The sequence below is a fragment of the Barbus barbus genome, assembly GCF_936440315.1.
Source record: "Barbus barbus genome assembly, chromosome: 41".
Lineage (NCBI taxonomy): Eukaryota > Metazoa > Chordata > Actinopteri > Cypriniformes > Cyprinidae > Barbus > Barbus barbus.
In genome coordinates, this window is record NC_136719.1 from 649,831 (window position 1) to 675,000 (window position 25,170).

Consider the following 25,170-nt stretch of genomic DNA (forward strand, 5'->3'; position numbering starts at 1 on the left):
ATGGAAGTCAACGGTTCCGATGCTGCTTGATTCCCATTGTCCTACAAAATATATTATTTTGTGTTCTGCAGAAGAATAAAAACAAAGTATTGGAACCATGTAAGGGTAAGTGATCACAATTTTAATTTTGGGCAGAGGGACACAATAAGAGGCCATGAAGTGCACTGGTCAGGTTTTTAATAAATGAAATCAGTGGACATTCCAAAAGATTCCATCTTTTGAGGTTCTGAATACTTACAAATGTACATTTAGAAAATGACATAAAAACCTATGAACAAATGTACACTGCTATTTATAGCTCGAGAACTTTTTTCATTGCAAGAGAAAAAAATAATGTTTACAAACTTTTGTCAGTAGTTAACATGACCATGTCCTGCTTCCACAAAACAAACCAAAACATTGAAGTTGAAGTAATTCAGTTGGTATGGCAGGATGAACAAACCTTCAGCCTTTCAAGAAAATTTAAACAGATTTATCAAAAACTGCTTGACTGACATTCATTGCTTCACTTTCCAGAACAGAAAACGAACACACGAACACACACACACACACAGGTGTATAAGAAGGTCTATTTATGCTTCAACTGGTAAATATTCATTTAAAGTTTCAGAGGGATTGTCTTTCTTCATTCAATCCATTCTAATTCTGAACATTCTGCAAACTGAAGTCCATCTATATTAACTGTACAGCACCCCATAGTTTAAATCATGACTACTCAGCCAAACACTGCAAGACCTGCTCCTATCATTTCTATATAGTCTGCAGCCAAGTGCTCTTACATTTCCTCTATATTAAAAAAAAAATAATAATAATTTTAATAAATCTCTTCTTCATCATTTTCCTTCAAGGTTCTTCCGGTCTACTTTCACACTCAACTCTATGTTCCTCCTGAATTACACTTTGCAGAAGTTTAAAACAGTTACTGATGCTTGGCTTCTCTTCATGAATACAGCGTCCACTATCATCCTTTATGATATGACTTGTCTTATATCAAGCAGTCCCATTCATTGTGAGAGTTGTGCCCGTGTCCCCGGGAAAGGTTCTGCCTGATCGGACCTCCGGGAGGAGTGGGGAGTAGTGGACCTGATAGTCGTAAAGGGCGTACATTAGTCTGTCTGAGCCGGCTCTCCAAATTTGTAGGTGGCTGCCCCAAATGCTGATGCTGTGGTTTCGTAAAGTGAGTGGGCGTGGTAGTGGAATGGTCGGGAAAATCAGATGAATGGGTTTCATTATGATCGTCAAAACCCTCCCAGTTTCGAGGTGAAGGTCTTCTCCGTCTATGTAAATCAACAGATGGTTCTCTTTGGCCCGAAAATTGTGGTGGTGAATCAAAGCAAGGTCCCCTTGCTTGTGCATTATTTTTATGATCCCTGACATAAAACGGGCCCACAATGCCCCTTCTTCGTCCTCTGAATTTTTGAAGCCCTCTTGGTTGACCCTTGATTTCAGTATACTGCTGTCCTTCCAACCGGCTATGCGTTGCCCCATGTGCTGGGTCCTGAGAGTGTGATGGAGCCGGTCTTGAAAAACCTGTGCGTATTCTGTCTTCTGCATCCTCTGCAGATGTTTGGTGGCAGTCAGGGCTTTGTAGTTCACAGATATCTTGTGCGTATCCACTTGGATCAGCAAGATGTGGCATATGAGATTTACTGGTTGGGGTTGTGCGCGAGTCTCTGGCGTCAATCTGTCTCTCCAATGGCCCTTCAACATTAGGAATGCTCATTTGTTTAGTTGAATTCATTAGATGGATTCTATCATGCATGACCTGACGCGAACCCCTGTGACCACCCCTACCTCGCCTAAAACAACGTTGTCTTAGAGATGGGTCCTTTGATCCAACGGGTTGAGCAGGTCCCGGACTCTCAAATATCTCTTCTGTAAACGGTCCTCTGGGTTGAGGATCTTTAGTCAGGGCTTCGTACCTCACAAAACCTGAGGATTGGCCCCTAGGTCCAAAGTTCGTAGAAGTACCAGAATTACCATCCCTAGGCTGAGCAAATTCAGGACTTCTCTGTTTCATTCCAGACGGACGCTCTCTCAAAGGCTTCCACTTATCAAAGGTGGAAGGGTGAAAGTGCTCTCTAGGATTAGGAGGTCTGAAATTGCCCTTGTGCACAGGAGGAGGTCCTAACAGTGACTCTCTTTGATGAAACTGGACAGATTCATCCTCATGAAAATTCTGCCCTTGCTTATGAGATGTGTATTTTTTGTGACATAATCCAGCGGTTTCAGGTTCTTCAAAGTTACATTCAAGTGACTGGTCAGGTCTGGGTTGCTGACTTTGATGAACCTGATCTGTCGCTTCCACTGGAAACCTTCTGAGCCTGCGGTTTGGATGTTTTTGGTGAACAAACTTGCCTGTGGAGAATTCTTCCTGCTTGTGAGATACATAAGGTTGACTGTTGCTGTCTGCATCATGCATAAACTTTGCTCTTTTATTTTGAGGCAGTTCTCTAGAATAGAATTGATCCGTGTCAGATTGTGATGAATTTCTGTATTGTGAACGGAAAGCTCTTTGAGGGTAATCTCCTGAATGTAATTTGTCTGTCTCATTATGTGAATAATTTGGTTTTAGCATCGATGGCATGTTTCTCTTTTGATCAATCTGGCCAGGCTCAGAAAACTGATCTGTTTGGTTATGTGGTGGCTGGGTATCATGGTGAAACATGTCTGTCTGGATCACAGATGGCTGTAATGCTGGCGAGTCTCTATGTAAAGGTAAGTCAGTAGCACCGTGGCAGGGTGTAGGCAGTAGCGCTCCTTGTTTAGAAAAGTCAGTTTGACTCGGGGGCAAATTCTCCCTCTTCATTTCAGACAGGACAGAAAGTGGCTGATTTTTGTCAACTGACTTATTTAACAGAGGCTGTGAAGGACCCTCCCCAGGATTTTGGAACGTCTGAAGTCCCTGGTTTTGATCAGCCTCATGCTTTGTATTTGGAGGACCACCTTTCTGAACTTCTGCCAAACGCTTGTCTTTGCAATTAGCAGCCTCACCCTCCACTTTAACACTCCGTCCTGATGGGTACGCAGATTGAATGCTATCACTGTCTGGCACCTGGCCAGACTCATGTGAAGATTTAGTGATATGCTCTGACAGGTCAGTCTTGCGTGACTGGTCACTGTCATCATGTGAAGATTTGTCTCTCCTGCTTGAGTGCGAGACGGGGGAATAATGACGTCTCCTTCGATACCGTGGGGGTGAAGATGAGTCTCTGTGATGGTGATGAGGCCTTTTCCTTGAGTTCACTCCTATTTTGTCACTGTTACCTCCCCTAGAGAGATGCCCTGCAGAGTGTCTACTTCTATGGTGTTTGTCTGAGACGTCATTAGAGGATCTAACTGCACGCGATGCTCTTGAAGACGCCCTGTCTTGGTGGGATGACCCGTGTTCGTGCTGTGACCTGCTCCTTGATGACCTATAGGTGCTCAGAGTGGACCTTCTACTGCCTTGATTTTTGTGGGTGTACTCTGAGTGTGAGCATTTAGTGTTCTTTAGCTGTGCGCTTTTAGTGTCTGGTGATCCTTCCTTGGGTATTGCTTTATCAGAGGCTAATTTCTCTTTCTTTGTGGTAAAAGATTTGTTCAGGACTGCATTCGTGGCTTCCTCTGTGTTTAATAATTTCTCTGCACTTTCTTTATCTATAGCCTCACATTCAGCATCATCAAATGGCATATCCTGGCTAGTTTTTTGACAGATGCGTGGATCCCTATTCTGATGAATTATTGGACAGTAGGGTGCGTTTTCTATGCTTTCCTCTTCATCCCTATCAAAGTGTGTTGGTGACATTAAAGCTTTAGAAACAGAGAAATGGGCCATGGAAACACCAACTGCTTCCTTCTGTAGGCGTAGAGTTTCTGTCTGTTCTTCTAACTGCCTTTTCTGTTCCTCTATCTGCCTATTCAACTCTTCTAGAATTCTTTGCTGCTCAGATAATGTTGTAACTGAGGTGTTATCCTTGTAATGTGACGTGTTATTTTCACAGACGGTGGATTTGTGAGGTATAGCTTTACTTGTGAGGTAATTTTGCATCTCCTCAAACATCGTCTCGTCCTCTGGATCATAAGCTATATCACTGGTAACTGTAGAGGTCTCTTCCTTGTTTTTAGCCTCTGATGCTTTCGGTGTATTATTTCTGACAGTAACACCATTAGCAACTGCACTGTACTCTTCCTCAGGGTCGTATGGTCTATCATCATCAGCCACTGAAGATGGACCTTTAGGCTCCAAAACTTCAGCTGGACTGAAGGAACCCATGACCCCATTAGAGCATGCTGGATCATACTCCTCGGGATCGTAAGGCCTGTCATCACCCAATATCACTGCATCATCATCTTTGCAAGTCTGTGGACAAATCTGAACCTTATCTGTTAATGAGCTTATCTTACACTCTGTGACATCTGAGGGTTGTTTCTTTTGTCCAAATAATGTGTTAAGGATGGTCTGAAGTGGGGTGGTATTGGTGGAGTCTTTGGATGGGCCCACAGTGACAGATTGGGTGGCATTTGACACGCTAGGGAGAGAAGATGGGGCGCATAGAGAGCTGGCAGAGCATGATGGGTCTGGTAACCCAACTGAAGGTAAAGATCCAGCAGGATTTGAGTTGAGGAAGATGTCAGCATCACAAGCCTTTATGCTATGTTGTCCAGGATCATTTAGTGAGGTAGGATTGCTGGTTCCCTTCGCATCCGAACACATCAAGGACCTAGAATTCTTTTCGCCAACATCTTGTGGTAATCCCTCGGGACGCTTCGGCTTTTGACAGACTGCTAAACCTATTAGGAGATTCGGGTGATTCTGTTCAAGCCCTAAGAGAAGTCATAACATAAAACAGGTTAAAATCATTAAAGTCTGATGTCAGAACCGATCAGTGTGCATCTGTTCGTGATATACCTGGTCCCTCTATGGGAAGAAGCACCGCAGGGATGGACTGTTTTGTACTCAGAGGAATGAGGTAAAGATCTTTGATGTGTTTACAAATATTAGAAACAACCCCGAATCTCCTACGACTGTTGAAATATGAAAACAGAGAAACATATGCAACCTCTTCCTCTTCAGATGATGGATGGAAGCGGATTAATGACAGCTCCTGCATTCAAAGAAATAGTGCAAATAGGGCATTAACCTTAATAATGCGCATTTAATATAATTAATATATCAGAATTATTATTATTAAATTTGAAGTCACGGTCTTACCTTTGCCTCTGATGTCTTTATCAAATCAACATATTCCCACACAGTTTGAGGTAATATCCTTCCTCCTATGTGTATAGTGTCTGGTAAGTCCTGAACAGTGAAAATGCACATATTAAACACCCACTGACCACATTCAAATACAGCATATTTGAAGAAAATAATTAATAAACACAATTTTAACTTTCATTTAGTTAAGCTTAAAAGGCTAACCTCTTTTAGAAAGTCAGGAGAGCCAGAAATCAGGTATCCCTTTGTGACGAATTTGGCCACAGTTGGCATGTTAAGAAAGCCTTTCCATAAAATGTTCTGCTTGGATAAAAACTGTTTTGTTCCTTTATCACAATCTGCCAGCCTTGAAAGAGACAGAAACACTTGATTAGAATCAATAAAATATTTGTGCCATGTAAGTTTCAACAATTGCTTGTATTGGTTACTGTTGAAATGACAACTGACAAAACTGTCTGCATGCACCTTGTCGTTGAACCATATGAAATGTCCAGTGAAGCTGGCGAAGGTTTCATGAGGATTGATTTTGGCATAGGAGCGGGCAAAGGTACGGACACATGAGGTGGATGCGTCTCTTTCAGAGATTCTGGTGCGTTCTTCACAGGGTGCGGATGCTGCTGTGGGATTGAGGCAGACTCTGGGCCGGCAGACGATGGCAGGGCTTGTCGGTATTGTGCCCTACGGGGGTCTCTTCTTGAGATGGACACAGTGGGAACTGAAGGAATCAACACAGGAGAGAAATCTGCCGAGGGTATCTGTGAGTTTAGGTCCTCCCCACTGGGAGAAGCAGGGGACTCGATTATATCAGAGTCCAGCGCTGGGGAACCCAACGCTTCATCGATCATGTGAACAACACAGGAAGATTTCTCCTTTTCTGTCTCATCTTTGGTCATTGTCATCTTGGGTTTCTTGGTTTCGGGATCATCATCAGTGGATACTTGGCCTGCAGGTAAGAAATTCATTTGTAACAAATTGTACTGTAAATAAATTATAATTGCATAACTTTATAACGATTTTTACAATTTCTTAAATTTCCAGGTAAACAAGCAGTGCGTGTGAAGTTTGTTTTCGAAGGTCATACCTGTACATATCCTGCAATTAAGGTCAAAGAGATGGCGCTTATGTTCTGCTGTAGTGTCTTTCAGCATGCAGCTGATCACATCTGGAGCACCTACGCATATTTCCTTCGCCTGAGGCAGCTTCAGAGATGATTTCTCCTCCTAAGGGTAGACACAATGCTTGATCGCTCAGAGAAGAACAGAAATGCCACTGTGCTCTAGCCAGTGAAGGGAATTAGCCCTAATATAAGGATGTGTTCTGGTTCACTTGGTCCTGACCAAAATAGAAAATTACACATTTAGTTCTGGTTTGTGGTGTCATTTTTAACAATGAACCTAAAGACTCCAGTGGCGGAGCCAGGATGTTTTCATAGGGGTGGCCAGGGAGAGGCCAGCCAGCAAGCAAGCTCAGGGTGGCACAGAAATCTTCATCATTTCAAATAACAACTATAAAGTATTGGACTGTTTTAGTGCCTAAAACACAACTGAATACAATTAATTTCTACTACATTGCATTTGAGATATTTGTGAATTAGATCAAGGAATGCTGAGTGAATATGACAACTTGCGCATTATTCCTCACCTCCAGGCATTTTAATAAAGGGGCTCACTATAGCTTTATCGCTCAGTCAGCTTGGTTCTGGTCCTCAAAACCCCCAAAAGCTTGTTCTCCGTCATTGCATACTCATTGATGAGACATGCAGATAGTGATAAGAATTGGTTAATAAAAAATTTTTAAAAATTAAAAAGGATGGAAGTCAACAGCACTTAAATGCCAGAATGTAAAATGAGTTATTTTATGCATTTAAATGGTTTCATTTTCGTTTGTACTTTACAAACTAAAAAATACAAAATAGCGTATGTTTTCTAGTATAAGTGCACTGTGTTCATATTTACTTGTGCATTCAATTACAAAATAAAAAAAAATAAAAACATCAGCTTGCGCCTTATATTGTGATCTCGAATTGCACAATATTTTAGTACATGCATTTGAGAGAAGTTCTTTAACGTGATGCTATACATGCATGCACTAATCGCCTTCTTGGTAATTTCATGACTTAACTGATGACAGAACTACTTTGTATGCTCAGTTTCTTGCGTGCATTATTTATGATGAAGCGATATAGAGCGTGCGCCTTATATTCACGTAAAATTGAAGAGTGTGCGCCGTGAGCACAGTAAAACAGCTGTCAGGACAGGAAAGTTTGTTTTACTAACATATAGCCTAACAACATCTCGTAAGACCGCAGTTCACTGTTGATCTACTGAAGCTCATTTGGCACATGTTCCTTTCCGCGCTCGTTTGACTCACACCTGGCGCTGAGGTGAAGTTGAAGTACGCGTCTGAAAAGTCTGCTGTTTGATGTGGTCATAAAGAGATACGGCAGTTCCATGTCTTAATAGGTGCATTTCTTGTCAGGAAAAAAAGGGAGAGAAACTGCAGTTTTGAGTGGGGTGTCCAAGCTTAGGTCAGGGGTGGCCATGGAGTCACAACCTGACTGGACTACTTTTATATTTTGTGACTGAACTGAAATAAAGCAACGCTGTGTGCTAGGCTAAATGTGCTTGTTGTATGTACATATGGTGGTTTAAAAAAAAAAAAGTTTTAAACTAAGTTTAGCATCAGCAATTCAATTCCACACACAAATTAATATCTGCTGCAGGGAGACTGCACCAAACTAGGCCATATGAAGTTTATGAAGTTTATGTTGCTCGTCACAGCTCCATGACAAGAAGGGAACATTTTGGTCCAAGCTGTGTTCATATTTCAGTCGAACTGAACCAGAATCTGTCTGGAAGTAGACCGAGACTCAGCTTTTCAAGGGGTCCCAGCCCACTCGTTTGGTGCGTACCAAGGTTCGGATGGCAGCATTCACACTTGTTCAAATCAAATCTAACCTGCCAGTGTGAACACACCCTAAGATTGCTGTGGTGGATGATCTGCAATGTCTAAACCCCAGCTAGAGCGCAGCAGATGAATGATAAAGGTTATGATTCCCTGAAACATGTAAGAAACTAAGCATCAGCTCACTGAAGGAGTGGTTGTGCTCGGCGTGGTGTCTACGCTCATCACTTTCTCAGGAGGAGTAGATGGTTCCTCCACATCCTCAGAAAAAAGGGACGGTTCCTTCTTCACAGAGATCTGAAGCAGTGCATCAGCAGCGGGTTCCTGTCAAAATCAGTCAAGAACTGAAATGCTACACATTGGCTTAAAATGAATTTGTTTGTGACGTCACAGTACTTCACCTCCTGCTGACTCAACTGAATGAGCTTCACTGAAGGCATGTTTCCTTTCAAAACCTGATGACACAGTTCCTGAAAACAATACGCCATCAGAATAAATCCATGATTCCACACATTATAAAACATTTCAATAGAATAACTGTGTACACAGTAAACTGACCAAACTAACCTTGTTTTTGGGATCTTTCAAGGTGAGGACGAGATACTGGTATTTATTCTTATACTCCTCATCTGTTGTGTAACACATATTGAACATCTCTTTCTCCATGTCCACTGCCAACTTTTCAATTTCACTCTCAGAAATCTCCAAATCATCACTCTGACTGAACCTGATGAAGACAACGACAGGATTATTAATATAGCTGTTACCACAAATGGTAAAATATGGACTGAATATAGAATGATTTTAGGCAAAGTGGTCTCTAAAACCATAAGAATAATTACTTATAATGCAACAAAACTGATTTTAACTTGACTAATGTGTGACACTGCCACCCTATTGAGATTACAATATTGGCATACTATGACACCAAGTTATGCCAAAGCATTCCAGAGATTGTTATTACTAATAACAAAGAAATACATACATAATTTTCTCTATTCCTTTATACCTCCCTGTTCTAGCTTGCACTTTTCTAAATTCTTCATTTGCAAGTCTCTATTTGGATGAAAGCATGTGCTAAATGAATAACCTGCCCGAACACACCTGCCTGGAAGTTTCTAGTAATCCACCAGACTGTGATTAGCTGCTTCAGGATTGGAGCTAAACTCTGCAGGATAGTAGCTTTTAATTTTTATTTTACAAAAAATTGTAAATTGTTGACACTCAATTTGGCCGACATAGGAACATTAGGTATCCTTTGACTCCGTATGCCTCGTGAAATAAATTAAAAGATCAGTCTCATGATGTTAGGCCAAACTACTATGTTTCATTTCCATATTTCTTGACCAGCAGGTGGCACTATACTAAACCTGCTTTAATTCATTCACAAAAGAGCTGTGAAGATACAACCGGTGTGCTCAGTTTCATTGTTGCAGCTTTATACAAGAATACTTTGGTATTTCATGACTTTTCAAAAACTTTTCATGACTTTTTGGCAACATGATCGATCCATGATGAGCTGAGCCAGACTTATTGAACACCTAATGAGCGATCTGGGAGTTTGACAAAATCGATTTGGCATTGGCTCTGGAAGTGAATCTTCTAACTGTTGGTTAAAGGTTCAAGATTTTTATAACTACTCTATGTATGATTCTATAGACTCCACAAGAAACAGATGCCGATGATGACTGTTAGTGCTTGATCAGTTCAACATTTATAACAGGATTTTTGTTTTTGAAAATGAAGTGTTTGAATGAAGACATGACTAGAGACGAGGTAGCTTTCTCTGACCTTCTGCAGAGAAGTGTGCTCAGTGAGCGGCGAATGTTTTGTCTCATCAGGAGAGGACAGGCGCGAGGGGCCACAGCGGGCTCATCTGCCCAGGGGCCACAGGTCACCACTTCTGCGGCTTCGCTGGACTCTACAGGGGCCTTGGATTCAGAGGACTTTTTAGGAATCGATAAAGGACTTTTACTGAGAGCCCCTTTCAGAAGCTCCAATCGTGGAGAGCCTGGCATGGTTTTCTTTGCTCTTCCTGGAGTGCACTTCTTAACTAGTGGGGCAGCAGGAGCTTTTTCAGAAGAGCAAATACCCGGAGTCAGATCTGAAGGTTGGATCTGTGGTGTGCTTGTACTGCACTCAACTTCATCTTTCTCTTTAACGGCTGAAAGAAACAAAGAGAAAGAAATAAAACACCAAAAGAATATAGAAAAATCAGGAAATTCACATGCAGCGCTCACATAATCCTAACGAACCCAAAAGTGCTAGTGTGAAAGGGTGATTTTGTTGGGGAGTGTGACTATACAGAAAATATATTTTAAAAAAACTGAAAGATTTATTTTTACACAAGTTTTTTTTGTGCACGCGCATGTGAAATCCTTTAAGGTCTTCAAGATTTGGGAAAAACTTGACAATTTAGGGTGTTCATAAGCTTCCTGATTTTGTGATCATTGATTTCGATATTGTGATATAAAAGAAACATTCTAATACTGTAAAAGTAAAAACAAATAGAAAATAAAAATGCATTTATTTTTTCTGCAAAATTACAGTACTAATATAGGTCTTCATTTATTAATTTGATATAACGCAGCCCAGTGTCTCAGAACAGCTCGATTCACAGTAAATGAATCAAACCGGTAGAGTGTGGAATTATTTAATTAAATCACATCTTTCAGATTCACATCTTGACTATGGACTGTGAAAATGACTCTGAAACCTCTATGTAGATTCATTAGCTGTTACATATGTGAATAACCTTTATTCAACATAACAGTCATTCTTGATCACATGAGATGTTTCATGGGTGGGATTACGCTAACACCATTTTTATGAAAGATTGAAATTTATTAACACACTTAACATACACAAGTTTTGGGAAGGTCAGTTTTTAACATACTCGTATGAAATGTTAAAGTTTTATGAATGAAGGCCTTTTTAATATACAGTATATTGTTATTTTCACTTGTTTGCACACTATATAATTATCAGTAACTTAAACTGATATATTAGTATACTGATGTTTAATGTTTTGGCAGTGTAGGTGTTGGCAATAAAACTATTTACAATATTTGTAGCTCGACAATTCAATCTTACTTGACTCCAACAAGGGTCCACGTTTATTTTGGCATTATTTAATGATGTTGTGCTGCACAGGATTGTGAACGTACCACACACGGCAGTAAAATGAATCATATATTTTGGTGAAATAACTGATTGGCCTGTACAAATGCACTGCTCATGTTTTGTTTCTTTTTTTTCATCTGTGTGAATAAAGGCTCGTTCACACCAAGAACGATAATGACAACTAATAACCATGATAACTATATTTGCGTCCAAACCAGCCAACGATTTATCCAAAGCTTGCACAATGTGGTTTGTAAATGGTGAAAAGGAGGTGGAAGAATCTGTCACTTTGCTTAGAGTTTTGCTTTTGAGGACTCATTTTATTCATGCTTCTGTATAAATCAGTATCAGTTTTTGCTGTTATTGTCTGTTCAGAATCATGACAGCTGTGCAGAAACATGTGATGCTTACTGTGCCTGATATAACGGTCCATGTAAATGCACCATTTTCAGTGTAAAGCAACTCCAGTTGTCTAAATCTGAGAACCTAAAACAACATTTCATTGAACCAAATGTATGTTTTGTCCTGTCCTATTTTGCGCACTGGGCCCATCTCACTTAATATATCAGTTTACCAGAAACGCCAAACCACAACAGCCTTCCAGATTACTGCCCTATAAAGAGTTTTTTTTTTTTTACTTGAAAAATGTAATTGTCTGTGTAAATACTGACCTTGAAATATTATCATCCAATGTTTGTTACTACACTGAGAAAACGGGCTGAGCAGAGGTGTGTGAGAGAGTATGTGTGTGTGCAAGAGAGAGACAGAGCGCACATTTACATGAACACCAACATGCTGATAACTATAAATCAACAGATTTGTGTGCAAGCTAATAACCCAGCAAGAAAGCCGTGTTTACAAACATTTTTCAGAACAAAATCTGTTTATTTCCCAGTAATGACGTTATCATCTGTGTATTTGACTCTTAGTGTATTCCATCTATTATGAGAGTTGTGTTAAACCTGCATGAATTCCTTTCTTCTGTTGAACACAAAAAATATATTTTGAAAGAAAAATCATTTGCGGGTGAACCACCCTTTAAAGCCTTAAAACTAGGGCTGCCCTCAACTAAAGATTTTTCTGGTTGACTAGTAGTCATTCATTTGAAGCATTAGTCGAATAATTGCACATTTATTGATAAACCATTTAAATCATTAATGAGCCTTTAATTGCCTGCATAGCCTAATAAGTGCTGAAGCGCACCGCAGAAGTAACGATATGAATGTGTCAGGGAAAAACAGCAGACATTTGACTCTCTATAGATGTGTTTTCATATCTGTAAGGCAAGTATACATGGAGAGAACATCCTGATTGCTTTATTTTACAAAAGCGCAACGTTTCGTTGTTATTCTGAGTGCACACAAATAAATGTAGTCTTTACAGATTTGAAAGATGTATTACTCTTATCTGTATGACCAAAACTGACGGAGTATTTTAAGAGCAAGTGAGCGCACCAGCGCCTCCATCTGTCACTCCACACAGACACAGAACAGCGCACATTTCTCTAGATTAACATCAGATTGAGCGGCCATGTAAAGTTGCTACTACAAACCTACACTCACCTAAAGGATTATTAGGAACACCATACTAATACTGTGTTTGACCTTAATTCTACGTGGCATTGATTCAACAAGGTGCTGAAAGCATTCTTTAGAAATGTTGGCCCATATTGATAGGATAGCATCTTGCAGTTGATGGAGATTTGTGGGATGCACATCCAGGGCACGAAGCTCCCGTTCCACCACATCCCAAAGATGCTCTATTGGGTTGAGATCTGGTGACTGTGGGGGCCATTTTAGTACAGTGAACTCATTGTCATGTTCAAGAAACCAATTTGAAATGATTCGAGCTTTGTGACATGGTGCATTATCCTGCTGGAAGTAGCCATCAGAGGATGGGTACATGGTGGTCATAAAGGGATGGACATGGTCAGAAACAATGCTCAGGTAGGCCGTGGCATTTAAGCGATGCCCAATTGGCACTAAGGGGCCTGAAGTGTGCCAAGAAAACATCCCCCACACCATTACACCACCACCACCAGCCTGCACAGTGGTAACAAGGCATGATGGATCCATGTTCTCATTCTGTTTACGCCAAATTCTGACTCTACCATCTGAATGTCTCAACAGAAATCGAGACTCATCAGACCAGGCAACATTTTTCCAGTCTTCAACCGTCCAATTTTGGTGAGCTCGTGCAAATTGTAGCCTCTTTTTCCTATTTGTAGTGGAGATGAGTGGGACCCGGTGGGGTCTTCTGCTGTTGTAGCCCATCCGCCTCAAGGTTGTGCGTGTTGTGGCTTCACAAATGCTTTGCTGCATACCTCGGTTGTAACGAGTGGTTATTTCAGTCAAAGTTGCTCTTCTATCAGCTTGAATCAGTCGGCCCATTCTCCTCTGATCTCTAGCATCAACAAGGCATTTTCGCTCACAGGACTGCCGCATACTGGATGTTTTTCCCTTTTCACACCATTCTTTGTAAACCCTAGAAATGGTTCTGCGTGAAAATCCCAGTAACTGAGCAGATTGTGAAATACTCAGACCGGCCCTTCTGGCACGAACAACCATACCACGCTCAAAATTGCTTAAATCACCTTTCTTTCCCATTCTGACATTCAGTTTGGAGTTCAGGAGATTGTCTTGACCAGGACCACACCCCTAAATGCATTGAAGCAACTGCCATGTGATTGGTTGATTAGATAATTGCATTAATGAGAAATTGAACAGGTGTTCCTAATAATCCTTTAGGTGAGTGTATTTCAGATAAGCCATATTTGAGGTGGATGAATGACAGGTGAGCGTTTGGATGTCTTGTATTACCACACAGACCAGCCGTTAACGATCTGTCCGTCACGGATTGCCTGACTTCACCACTTCCTCTGGATTTCTTCATTTATTTTCTGCGACAAAAGCGACTACTTAAATTTTGGTCGACCAAGCCTCTTCTCGTCGACTATTAGGGGGCAGCCCTACTTAAAACCCACATACATGTACTCCAAGCGTCAGCAGGAGACGTGTAGCGACTCGTTCTCCTCATGTTTGCAGACCGTACCTCCTGCGGCTGCACAAGACAACACTTCTTTATAATTTCTTGGGTCAAGAAAGAGTTGAAGAGTGCAATATATTTTCTCAGTTAACATCATGTGTTGTCAGCTTAACCATATTTGGTTTAAGAATGTAATTGCGTTCACAGAGAGAGATAGCGTGTCTCCTTGTGTCTGTGAGGAGAGTATATGATACATACTGGGTTTGTAATCTGGAGCAGGAGTGGATGGTGAAGCGGACTGTACAGGCTCAACCACTGTAGCTGAACACGGAGACTCTTCATCCGTTTCTTGCTTGCTCACACGCTCTTCCTGTGCCGGCGTCTTACTGATCTTCACCTTGAAAAGCTTTGCAAGAAATGATCGTTTCTCGCTCTGAAATGTGAAAGCATAAGAGTGAACTGAGTACACAGCTACAGTAAAAAACTGAATAGATCCGAAATGTGATGCGATTCCACAACCTAATCAGTTTTATTTCATGTTTATTTTTCCATTTAAATGACATTTTTTAAAGTGACACTCATCAACCGTTCTCTCGCTGATGACTGTCACACTTCACTATTCATATATATTTATAAAAGAAGAGCATGCCGAGGCCGGCACGGCTGAGATACATGTGGACCATCTGTGGTTGTCTGCTTTTGTGGAGTAATCTGCGCTGATCAGATGCGTGTAGCTCCAGCAAACCAGTCTCACAACACAACCGAAGTGTTTCTCCCTTTCACTTCGAGTGTATGACAGCTTATTCTGCATTGACTGCTCTTAGCTTTCAGAAAAAAAGTGAATTATTGCTATAAATGTTGGAGATTTTCAAGTCGGTAAACAACCACTACAATATTCTCTGTCACACACAGGCATTCAGTAGGGTCTGTAAATCCTCCCGTATATCTGTTATTCAAAGTCTGATTTAAAACCTTTAGTCTAAAACACATTTTATTAAAAAAAAACAAAAACAAGAATATTTAAGATTATGCACTATTCACATTATATAATCAAATAAATAAGTTTGGTTAATCATGTTATGTTCAAGAAATTGTTAACCATTTCAAGTTCACATGAAAATAGTCAAATACAGCATTTACACACACTTCCTTTCTTTTTTTCCAACTTATAGTTGTTCTGCAGCAAAGGAAGTAAATTTGCCCTTTCAAGTTGATGCTAACAGTTCTTACAGGTTTATTACTTACAAAACCTCTAGTCTGTCTATAAAATATAGTGTTGGAGCAAATTATAAATAATTCAAATCAATCAGAAAAAAAAAACACATTAACTCTTTCCAGTTGCCAGCCACCCGCCAGATTTGACGGCCCTCACAATATTTTCTGCTATGAATATATGAACATATTATATATCAAAATATAGCCTCTGCTTTTAAACAAACAAAAAACTATTTTATTCTATCTTCATGTGTTCATGTTTTATCACCACTTGAATGCAGAGAGGTTTCAACAGAAATATTTTTATCAAAGTAGTGCATTTTCAAGCAGAATACATTCAGATGTCATATTCTTTCACCTGTAAATAATTATATGAATCATGGAAATTGCATTCAATAAACAGGACAGGACAAGACAGGACGGGACGGACAGATGGACGGACGGACAGACACACACACACGCACACACATATATATATATAAGTGCTGTCAAATGATTAAGCACGATTAATCGCATCCAAAATAAAAGTTTTTGTTTACATGTATGTGTATTGTGTATATTTATTATGTGCATATAAATACACACATACAGTATATACTTAGAAAAGATTTACGTTTATACATTTATATATTCAGATTCTTATATATAAATATATTTAATATATAAACATAATATATTTATCTTAAATATATACAGTACATGCATGTGTTTGTATTTATCTATACATAATAAATATACACAGTATACAAACATATGTTATGTAAACAAAGACCTTTATTTTGGATGTGATAAATACACATACATACATATGCAGATCGACGGGTTATCGGTCTAGCCACGACACAACTAGAGATGTTTCTGTGTCTGTAAAGCATCTCCCTCACTGACCACTTCGTCCCGATCAGATTCAAAATGGTCAAAACAATCTACATATTCTCTGATCTTCCGTTTATGCCGATCGTCTTGTATCCGCACCCAGAAGACCCGTAACTCATTCAGGGCATGCGCTCCTTACCGTAATACACCTAGAACACGGATTGCCGTAAAACTCGTCTTTGGCAGGGAAGCGTCGTCTCTTAATTGACGAGATCTCATCAATGGTGGGGAAAGAGTTAATGACCGACAATATCGGAAGAACAAGCAAATACTTTAGATATATTATATTTATATCTGTAAATGATTTCACCTCATTAGTTTAACCTAATTAAATGCTGAAAAGGCTTTTATATGCAGTATTATTCAATAACCCCAGCTCAGTTTTTATCATTACTTTGTCTCCTGCTTCTCTGCTAATTCACAGCTTCCTCTGTCAACCTCTCAGGCTGATAAAAGACTCTTATTTAATAAAGTTTTGGGTGTCAGATAAAATATACTTTTGTTCATTGATTTCGGGTATCAGACAAAAATCTGCTAACAGTTTTGCATAAAAGATAAAACTGTAGATTTGATAAAAAATAAGATTTTTTTTGCACTTTAACATTTCAGTCATACTGTATTGTGTTTATGTCTTTTTCTCAGTAGGTACCATATACCCAACCATACTGTGATATATCACCAACATATGTCAATAACTATTGCATTTCCTTAAAAAAATTAAAACTGGATGAAGTTACTTAAGAACTCCTTTGATGTCAACCTAGACAACACATTTAGAGACATTATGCAATGTGTTTTAAGCAAGTGTTTTACCTTACCAGTTAAAGCTTGTGTACAGTTTTATTATGATAATATTTACCTTGAGAGGCGGGTCAGCTGGTGGGGCACCAGGCTTTGCCTCAATTTTGGGTTCAGAGAGAGACTTCATGGCCGCAGCTGCGTGCCGCACAATACACTGATGACCGCAGTACACTGACTCTGGCAGAGAGTCCTTACTGCAGCCTGGACCAATGCATTTAGGTAATGCCGCCTTCATCTCCTCCTCCACCGGCTGCTTAATCTCCATCTGAGACCCAAGACACAGATTAGATCAAGTAATCCATGTGCAATTTAGAATCTTATGCGTGTTGACCAAGTTTGGTGACAATTGCATAAAAACCCTAGGAGGAGTAGGGGGCGGCGATCTGGCGATTTTATATCATGACCTATCTTGTAGATGTCCACAAAGTAGTTTTCAAATGAATCATACAGATTGTTGTCTTATGTACTATAAAATGATCCTATTTTGTCCATATCTAAAGAAATCAACACAGCTTCCAGTTGGCAGGATTTTTTAAAAGTTATTAACAACTCGATGAAGAGACATGGATTAATCAGACAGGAAAGCGTGGAATGTGTTTGATCTTAAAATGAGTTAAGAAAAACCAAAACGGCACAAAAGGAAAAAAAGTCATACAGATTTAGAACGACATGAGGATGTGTAAATTTTCATTTTTGTGTGAACCATTCCTTTAAATCTTGCCAAACACAATGCCTGCTTGATAATAGTGTTGGGCAATATGCTCAATTGTCATCGTAAGCCTGTGAGATCGGCGATACACAATATTATCGTGCTAATTTATTTAATTATTTATTAGTTTCATTGCCGGAAAGTGAACCAACTCCAGCGTAAGGCTAAAAGCAGCCTAATGTTTTCAATATGACTGAATTTGTATTTAACATTTCAAATTTCAAATTCAAATTTTATTTGTCACATACATATACATACATAGTACGACATGTAGTGAAATGTATTGTACGACTGTCCAACAAATTGTCCAACAAAATTAAGAAAAACCTCAAGTTTACAAAAATACAAATAGAAAAAGTACAGTAAACATATACAGAAATAAACTAGCAATAAAATAAAATAACAAATAGATATGAGAATAAAAATAGATATGAAGAATAAAAATAGAATATGATTCTATATAGATTCTATAAAAAGTAAAGTGTATGTCAGTGATAAAGTGTCCGTGTGCTGTGCAGTGCAGTAAAGTGTATAAGTGAGTAAAAGGATACTAAAGACAAAGACAAATGGTATGTAAGTCCCACTCATTTAAAACAATTTTATAGAATTTTATAACATTTTATAGAAACATTGTAAGTTACTAATTATTTTGCTTACATTTCCTCCGTTATTCAAAAAGCAGCTACAGAAAACGAGCAAAGAACATTTACATTACCAAAGATCATAATCACTGACTCAGTCCAGCATGAGTATATGCTCTTTAAAAAACACCCGTTAAAATCAGTGAAGCTATCTACACTGTATGATGAATAAATCTCTTATTTACACTGCAGACGTCTGCGGCGCGTTACGGCTCTGACTCGGTCTCTCTAGTCAATGCTTGTGTTTATACCAGGCGCGCCGCAGCATGTTTCTGAAGCGTCCCATCACTCTCTATCTGCATCACTAAAGATAGACGCCTAGTCTATTTTTGACTAATAATAGCGCTGCCTCCTAATGGTTGATTAACCGTTAGTCGATGAGAAGAAGCTTGGTTGCCCAACATTTTTCAGATATGAGTAATACATCTTTCAAATCTGTAAAGACTCTCCGTTTATTTGTGTGCACTCAGAATAACAACAAAACGTTGAATTTCGGAAAATTAAAGCAAATAGGATGCGCTTTCTGCCGTTTCGGTCTCTCCGAAACTCCGTGTATACTTGCCTTACAGATATGAAAAATATATCTATAGAGAGTGAAATGTCTACTTTCAAATGAAACAATTCAAATGGAAGACAAATATTCTCAGATTTTGTTATCCGTATGAAACATGCATACAGGCGCATCCCGTACTGCGAAGATGACGAGTCATTGTCGCCGACTTCATCTCTTAAACTGAAAACAAAGAAAGCACTAGTAGTTTATCAATAAATTATTAATGCAGTCTCCTTGCTGTTTTTCCCTGACACATTCGTAATTATTATATCTGCTGGTGTGCTGTGGCAACCGTTTTTTTGCATGCTTTGAGCGCTTATTAGGGTATGTAGGCAATTAAAAGGCTCATTATTATGATTTAAATAGTTTATTAACAAACGTGCGACTAAGTCGACTACTGCTTAAAATGAACGACTACTAGCCTTCCCAAAATAATAATAATAAGAGAAATAATAGTCTTGCTATCGTCAAAGGCATCAGCAACAGGCAATATCTCTGCCTATCATCGATACACAACACCATCATCTATCATCACAACCCTACTTGATAAAACTGAGAATTCAACTGACTGTTATTAGAAATGCACTTCTTAAACGTTATTGATGGAGAACAGTACAGGCTCCTTTTGTAGAAGCGGCTAACATTGTAGTGGTTTTCCTCATCAGGGTCTGGAGAACACACACTGTTCATATTCTAATATACCGAATGACGCAAAAGCAGATAATCAGAAAAAAGAAAATTACCACATGAGTTGAGTCGATTTCATGTTTTTCGCTGAGACGGTTGGTTGCCGTGTTCTTGCTGGTGGCGTCCCGGTCATCGGAGCATGAGGGACAAACGTATTCTCTGTTCCTCTGCAGGAGATGCTCATCTCTGCAAGTCTCTGCGACGCCGACACAGTCGACATGACGCCACGTTCGGCAGGAGTCACAGCAGATCATCAACCTGACAGATGGAGCCGTTAGATTGGCAGGGGCTGAAAAATCTGACCACTATGAATATGCATTACCATTTCAATCAATTCATAAAGAAGCTTGATGAATAAAGTCCAAACTCAAATAAGATGCTGAGTGAGAAACAGAACAAACTGAAATCCACAATCAATCTTCTCTCCTGGCTCATCACAGAAACTAACCACATTTGGATAAAACAATAGAAAAGCCTACTAGCACGAACTCAGTCGAACACATCTAAAATAATAATGCGGGTCACAACAAGGTGAAGTATAAGTGAAAATTCAGTATTAAAAACCTGCCACAATAGCATCACCACTAACAGCATCGCCAGTAACAGCATTCCCTCCCTGGGACAGTGCTGCCACATGAGTGCTGGAAAACACCGGAAACAGAGGTTGTGTTTTGACTGTGCTCTGAACAGTGTATGATAAAAATCATCATACATAAATCCTGTTCCGAATTCCCAAAAGTAACATGTTTGATACTGATACTTCAGGGCTCGCAAAATCGCTAGCCGACATCCCGGGGCTATTGTGTTTTCCAGTCGGGCTACCAAAATGTATCACTGTCCTGCCCGACGGGCCTTAAATACAGGGTTCCCGCGCAATGTTCCCTCTAAGCTGAGCGCGCGCGACCGCGCAAAAGAAATAATGTGCCTCGCGCACACAAATGAGTTGGAAGCCATTTGATTGAATGCCGCAGTAAAAGGGAAAGAATAGCAATGCTCGGGCAAACCGCTCTAGAGCTGATGTCACGACAGAGTTAGAGCCGGTTTCATAGAAAGAGAACGATATGCACCAAATGAGTCGCTGTAGAAACTCAATACTTCAATGGTTGCGGTGCGCTCAACACGAGAGACAACACAAACACAATGACATCTGAAATAAAACATCCTCATGTATTAAAGAAGAGTGGCTTGATTAAGTGCTGAAAATAGAGGAGTATGGGTAACTAAACTCTGAAACATGTTCAGTCTCACACAAGAGTATTGTACAAACTGTACTTCATAACCATGTTTACACAGATATAGAAGAATCATATGTTCACGGATTTATATTTAACTTACAGATCTCAGCTTAAGTTTTGCTTCAGTTTCTATTCTGTTCTATTCTGTTCTATCAGTTTAAATAGTTCGTTTTGATAATATATTATGTTAGGGCTATATTATAAACCTGATAAACAATTGACCTTGTTTTTGAGTCTTTGACTTTGAGTTTCTTGCTCATCAAGGCTGTATTCATTTCAAAAATACAGAAAAAACAGTGATATAGTGAAATATTATTGCAATTTCTAATATTGGTTTCCTATTTTAATACCTATACTTTAAAATAGCATTTATTTCTGTGATCTGCAGCTGTATTTCCAGCATCATTACTGCAGTCTTCAGTGTCCCATGATCCTTCAGAAATCATAATAATATACTGATTTATTATCAGTGTTGAAACTGTTCTGCTGCTTAATATTTATTTGGAACCGGTTTCTTTTTTCTTTGATTCTTTGATTAATAAAAAGTTTAAAAGAACAGCATTTATTCAAAATAGAAATATTTTCTAACAATAGAAGTCTTTACTATCAATTTTATCCATTTAACACATCCTTGCTGAATAAAGCTTAACTTTCTTTAAACTTTTTTAAAGTATCTTTAAAATAGAAAGAAAACATTTCTGACCCCAAACTTTTGAACAGTTTATATTGTAACAAAATCTCTATTTCGACTAAACACTGTTCTTTTTAACTTTTTGTATTTTAAAAATATCACAGGTCCCAAAAAAAACTGTATAAAAAATAAAATAAAATAGCAGTAGAACGGTTTCCAACATTGATAATAAATCAGCGTATTAGAATGACTCTAAAGGATCATGTGACTCTAAAATACTGCTTTGCTTCACAGGAATTAATTACATTCTAAAGTATATTAAAATAGAAAACAATTATTTTAAATTGCTATAATATTTCACACTATTATTTTGTGAAATAATATTCAGTATTTTTATCAAATAGATACAGTCTTGATGAGCATAAGAAACCTCTTTAAAAACTTTATTGATCCAAACGTTTGAACTGCAGTGTATTGTTCAGTAAACATGTTTTCTCTTTAACCTAAAATATACATCATATAGTGACATCAAGGGTCAAATCAAATATAAACAGCACATTAAAGTTCAAAGTTACACACTTTTGTGTGCGTGCTGTACAGGTCTGGTGTAAACAATGCTTTTGCTCAGGAGACAGAAGTGTCCGCTCAATAGATTTTCAAATGTTTCAAATTGCTTTAAATAGATTTTTAAGAATTCTGCAGATACCTTGTAAATAGTCAAATAAAACTCTTTTCTTGATATTCGTTGATATTTGTGTATTGACAATGGTTTTGATTGACATTTATGGTCTTTATTTTATTTGGCTAGTTAAATTAATTTTCGGGCTACCAAAATCTGAAGAGTACCTGCCCGAAGGGATACCAGGGATTTAGACATTTTGCGAGCCCTGTACTTGTACTGGACTGTTACTCTCAGAGAAACACTGTTGAGCTTTAGATGAAGCTGCTAAACTTCATGTCAGACATCACAACTTTCAAGAAGCAGTTGAAGACACACCTCTTCCACAAAAACACTTAAAGGGATCGTTCACCCAAACGTGAAAATGATATCATTAATTACTCACCCACATGTCGTTCCAAGCCTGTAAGACCTCCGTTCATCTTCGGAACACAAATTAAGATATGTCTGATGAAATCCGAGAGCTCTCTGAACCTCCATAGACAGCAAGGATCCTAACATGATCAAGGCTCGGAAACGTAGCAAGGACATCATTAAAACAGTCCATGTGACATCAGGGGTTCAGTTGTAATTTTACGAAGCTACAAGAATACTCTGTGCGCAAAAAAAACAAAAACGACTTTATTCAACAATTCATCTCCTCTGCATCACCCTGCTGCCATTTTAGAGAGCATCAAATACGTGAACAACACTGTTCTGAGGAGATAAATTGTTGAATAAAGTTGTTTTTGTTTTCTTTGCGCACAGAGTATTCTCGTAGCTTCGTAAAATGACGGTTGGGTCACTGATGTCACATGGACTGTTTTAATGATGTCCTTGCTACATTTCTGGGTCTGGGAACATTGCAGTTGTGTTGCTGACTACGGAGGGTCAGAGAGCTCTCGGATTTCATCAAAAATATCTTAATTTGTGTTCCGAAGATGAACGAAGGTCTTACAGGTTTGGAACGACATGAGGGTGAGTAATTAATGACAGAATTTTCATTTTTGGGTGAACTATGCCTTTAATTACTCCACAATTATAAACCCAAACTATAACCAAGGCACATATAAGTTTTGAAAGACGTGAGGGTGAGTAAATGATGACAAATTTAAAATTTTTGGAGGATCTATCCTTTTAATGTTCATCTTTATCATGTTTACCTATCACGCAGCGCTCTGGAATACTTCATTCTGATTGGTCAAGCTCATCATTCAGCAGTCCCATAATTCCTAATAGGGTTGGGCCGATAGACCGATGGCTGACAGACATCACGATGTTGAGCCGGCATCTGCAAAATACGCGAGGACTGGAGGACCGCTGTGAACACCTGTGTGGAGCGCTAGGGAGACTCCTACACTTATCTTTGATTTGTAAAATGTCCCGCGACTGAAAATGGTTTTCAAAAGAAAACCCACCACTTCAGGCTGACTTTGCACCGGCCATTCTCTGCAGACTTATTTAAATTAGGGATGTGCAACGGTGATCGAGTACTCGGCTGTGACAGCGATGATCGATCATGGAAACGATGATCGTGGGACAAAAAATGTTCTGATTGGTTATAGCAGCACTTTGGGCGGCACCCTGAGCTGATTGTTTAGCTTGCAACAGCAGGAGGATCAAAGTATAGACGTGAGAAGAGAGAGAAGCTTGGCTTCGAAGTCACGTAGTGATGTCTGGGTTATATATATCTGATTAATCTAATATAGGATGCGTTGGGATATTAACATTTATTAACATGCTGAATGCACTGCATATTTCCAGTGTTTAGTTTCATGCTCACATGCAATGCCCAACATTGAAATACGAGTTATTTGAGCCGGTCATATTGCTTTTAGATGTTTCTTTTTCAAAAATACTCATCCTATAATAATGCAGCAGTGATGTTTTTTGTCATATTTGTTCAACAGTAGGCATACTTCAATTAAAATTGTTTTCGTACTTCGTATGACTTTGAAAACATGCGGGCGATTTTAGGAATCACTTGATAATGTAGATGAAAATATAGCACAAATCTGCCATAAACATTAATGACATAAGCTTTATAATGAGAACTTTATAGAATGTGAAATCTATAGTGAATCCTGTCCTTGTCCGTGTTTCAGCACACTGTTGAAAGCGCATCACGGCGGGAGCGCGCTCTCTCTTTCTCTCACTATAGTGCGTAACAAAGTTCACTGGCATATGCATCCTTTTGTGTAGAGGCAAGTTGTAATGTTACGTTTATATTATGTTTCCAAGTTATCTGATTAATATCATAGAAAGTGTAATAGAACGGGTTTCATTTTATTGGCATAAGGTCAGCTTCACCTCAGGCAGCTATTCTTTTTTAATAACATTGCTGCATCATAATCATAATCTAACATCTAATCGTGTTCATGGTTTAAGCCCCCCCCCCCCCCCCCCCCCGAGTACTCAATTAATCGTTTTTGAAACCTATCGATGATCGAAATAAGAAATTGCCAAAAATGCCCATCCCTAATTTAAATATTGTGCAGGAAAGACAGATCCGATCAATTATCCAGATAGAGAAGTCAGCTAATGTTGCCAAGTGTAAACACACCGTGTCCTGATGATCCGATCTGCTTGATCAGATCGCGGTGATCACATGTTAATGCCAAGTGTTAATGCAGCCATTAGAGCCCTGCACAGGCCTCAAATTTAGGCCCTAGCCCGGCCCACGTCCGACAGCTAATCAGAATTACCGGTCTTTTTTTCCCCTTCTCCTAAAAGAGTTTAGACTACTGTTTCGGCTATTAAAATAGTTCAGTTTTGTGTGTAATGGCAAAATTATTATATTTCGTTTTGTTTTTTTATTAAGTTAATTTAGAAAAAACGTTTGGAGCATTTTTGTTTGTTAAATAGCCTATAAGTTTTTGGTTTTTTTAAGTAACGACCAAGCGGCCAGCGGCATGAGCTGATCATAGCCTATGTTTGATCAATTTAGCCTTC

General features: G+C 39.1%; 1 protein-coding gene across 1 annotated transcript in view; it reads right to left on the bottom strand.

The window, feature by feature from the left end:
- Positions 1-25,170, bottom strand: part of LOC306860604 (uncharacterized protein) — a 29,185-nt gene continuing 4,015 nt past the window's right edge. Inside the window, exons 3-15 of the mRNA XM_079402380.1 lie at positions 19,751-19,952; positions 17,163-17,369; positions 14,471-14,645; positions 9,896-10,268; positions 8,672-8,831; positions 8,506-8,574; positions 8,291-8,428; positions 6,282-6,420; positions 5,666-6,143; positions 5,405-5,546; positions 5,195-5,284; positions 4,892-5,087; positions 1-4,806 (exon numbers count right to left, since the gene is read on the bottom strand). Of these exons, the coding sequence (XP_079258506.1) occupies positions 986-4,806; positions 4,892-5,087; positions 5,195-5,284; positions 5,405-5,546; positions 5,666-6,143; positions 6,282-6,420; positions 8,291-8,428; positions 8,506-8,574; positions 8,672-8,831; positions 9,896-10,268; positions 14,471-14,645; positions 17,163-17,369; positions 19,751-19,952 (6,190 nt within the window). The 3' untranslated portion in view covers positions 1-985. The remainder of the gene's footprint in view (positions 4,807-4,891; positions 5,088-5,194; positions 5,285-5,404; positions 5,547-5,665; positions 6,144-6,281; positions 6,421-8,290; positions 8,429-8,505; positions 8,575-8,671; positions 8,832-9,895; positions 10,269-14,470; positions 14,646-17,162; positions 17,370-19,750; positions 19,953-25,170) is intronic.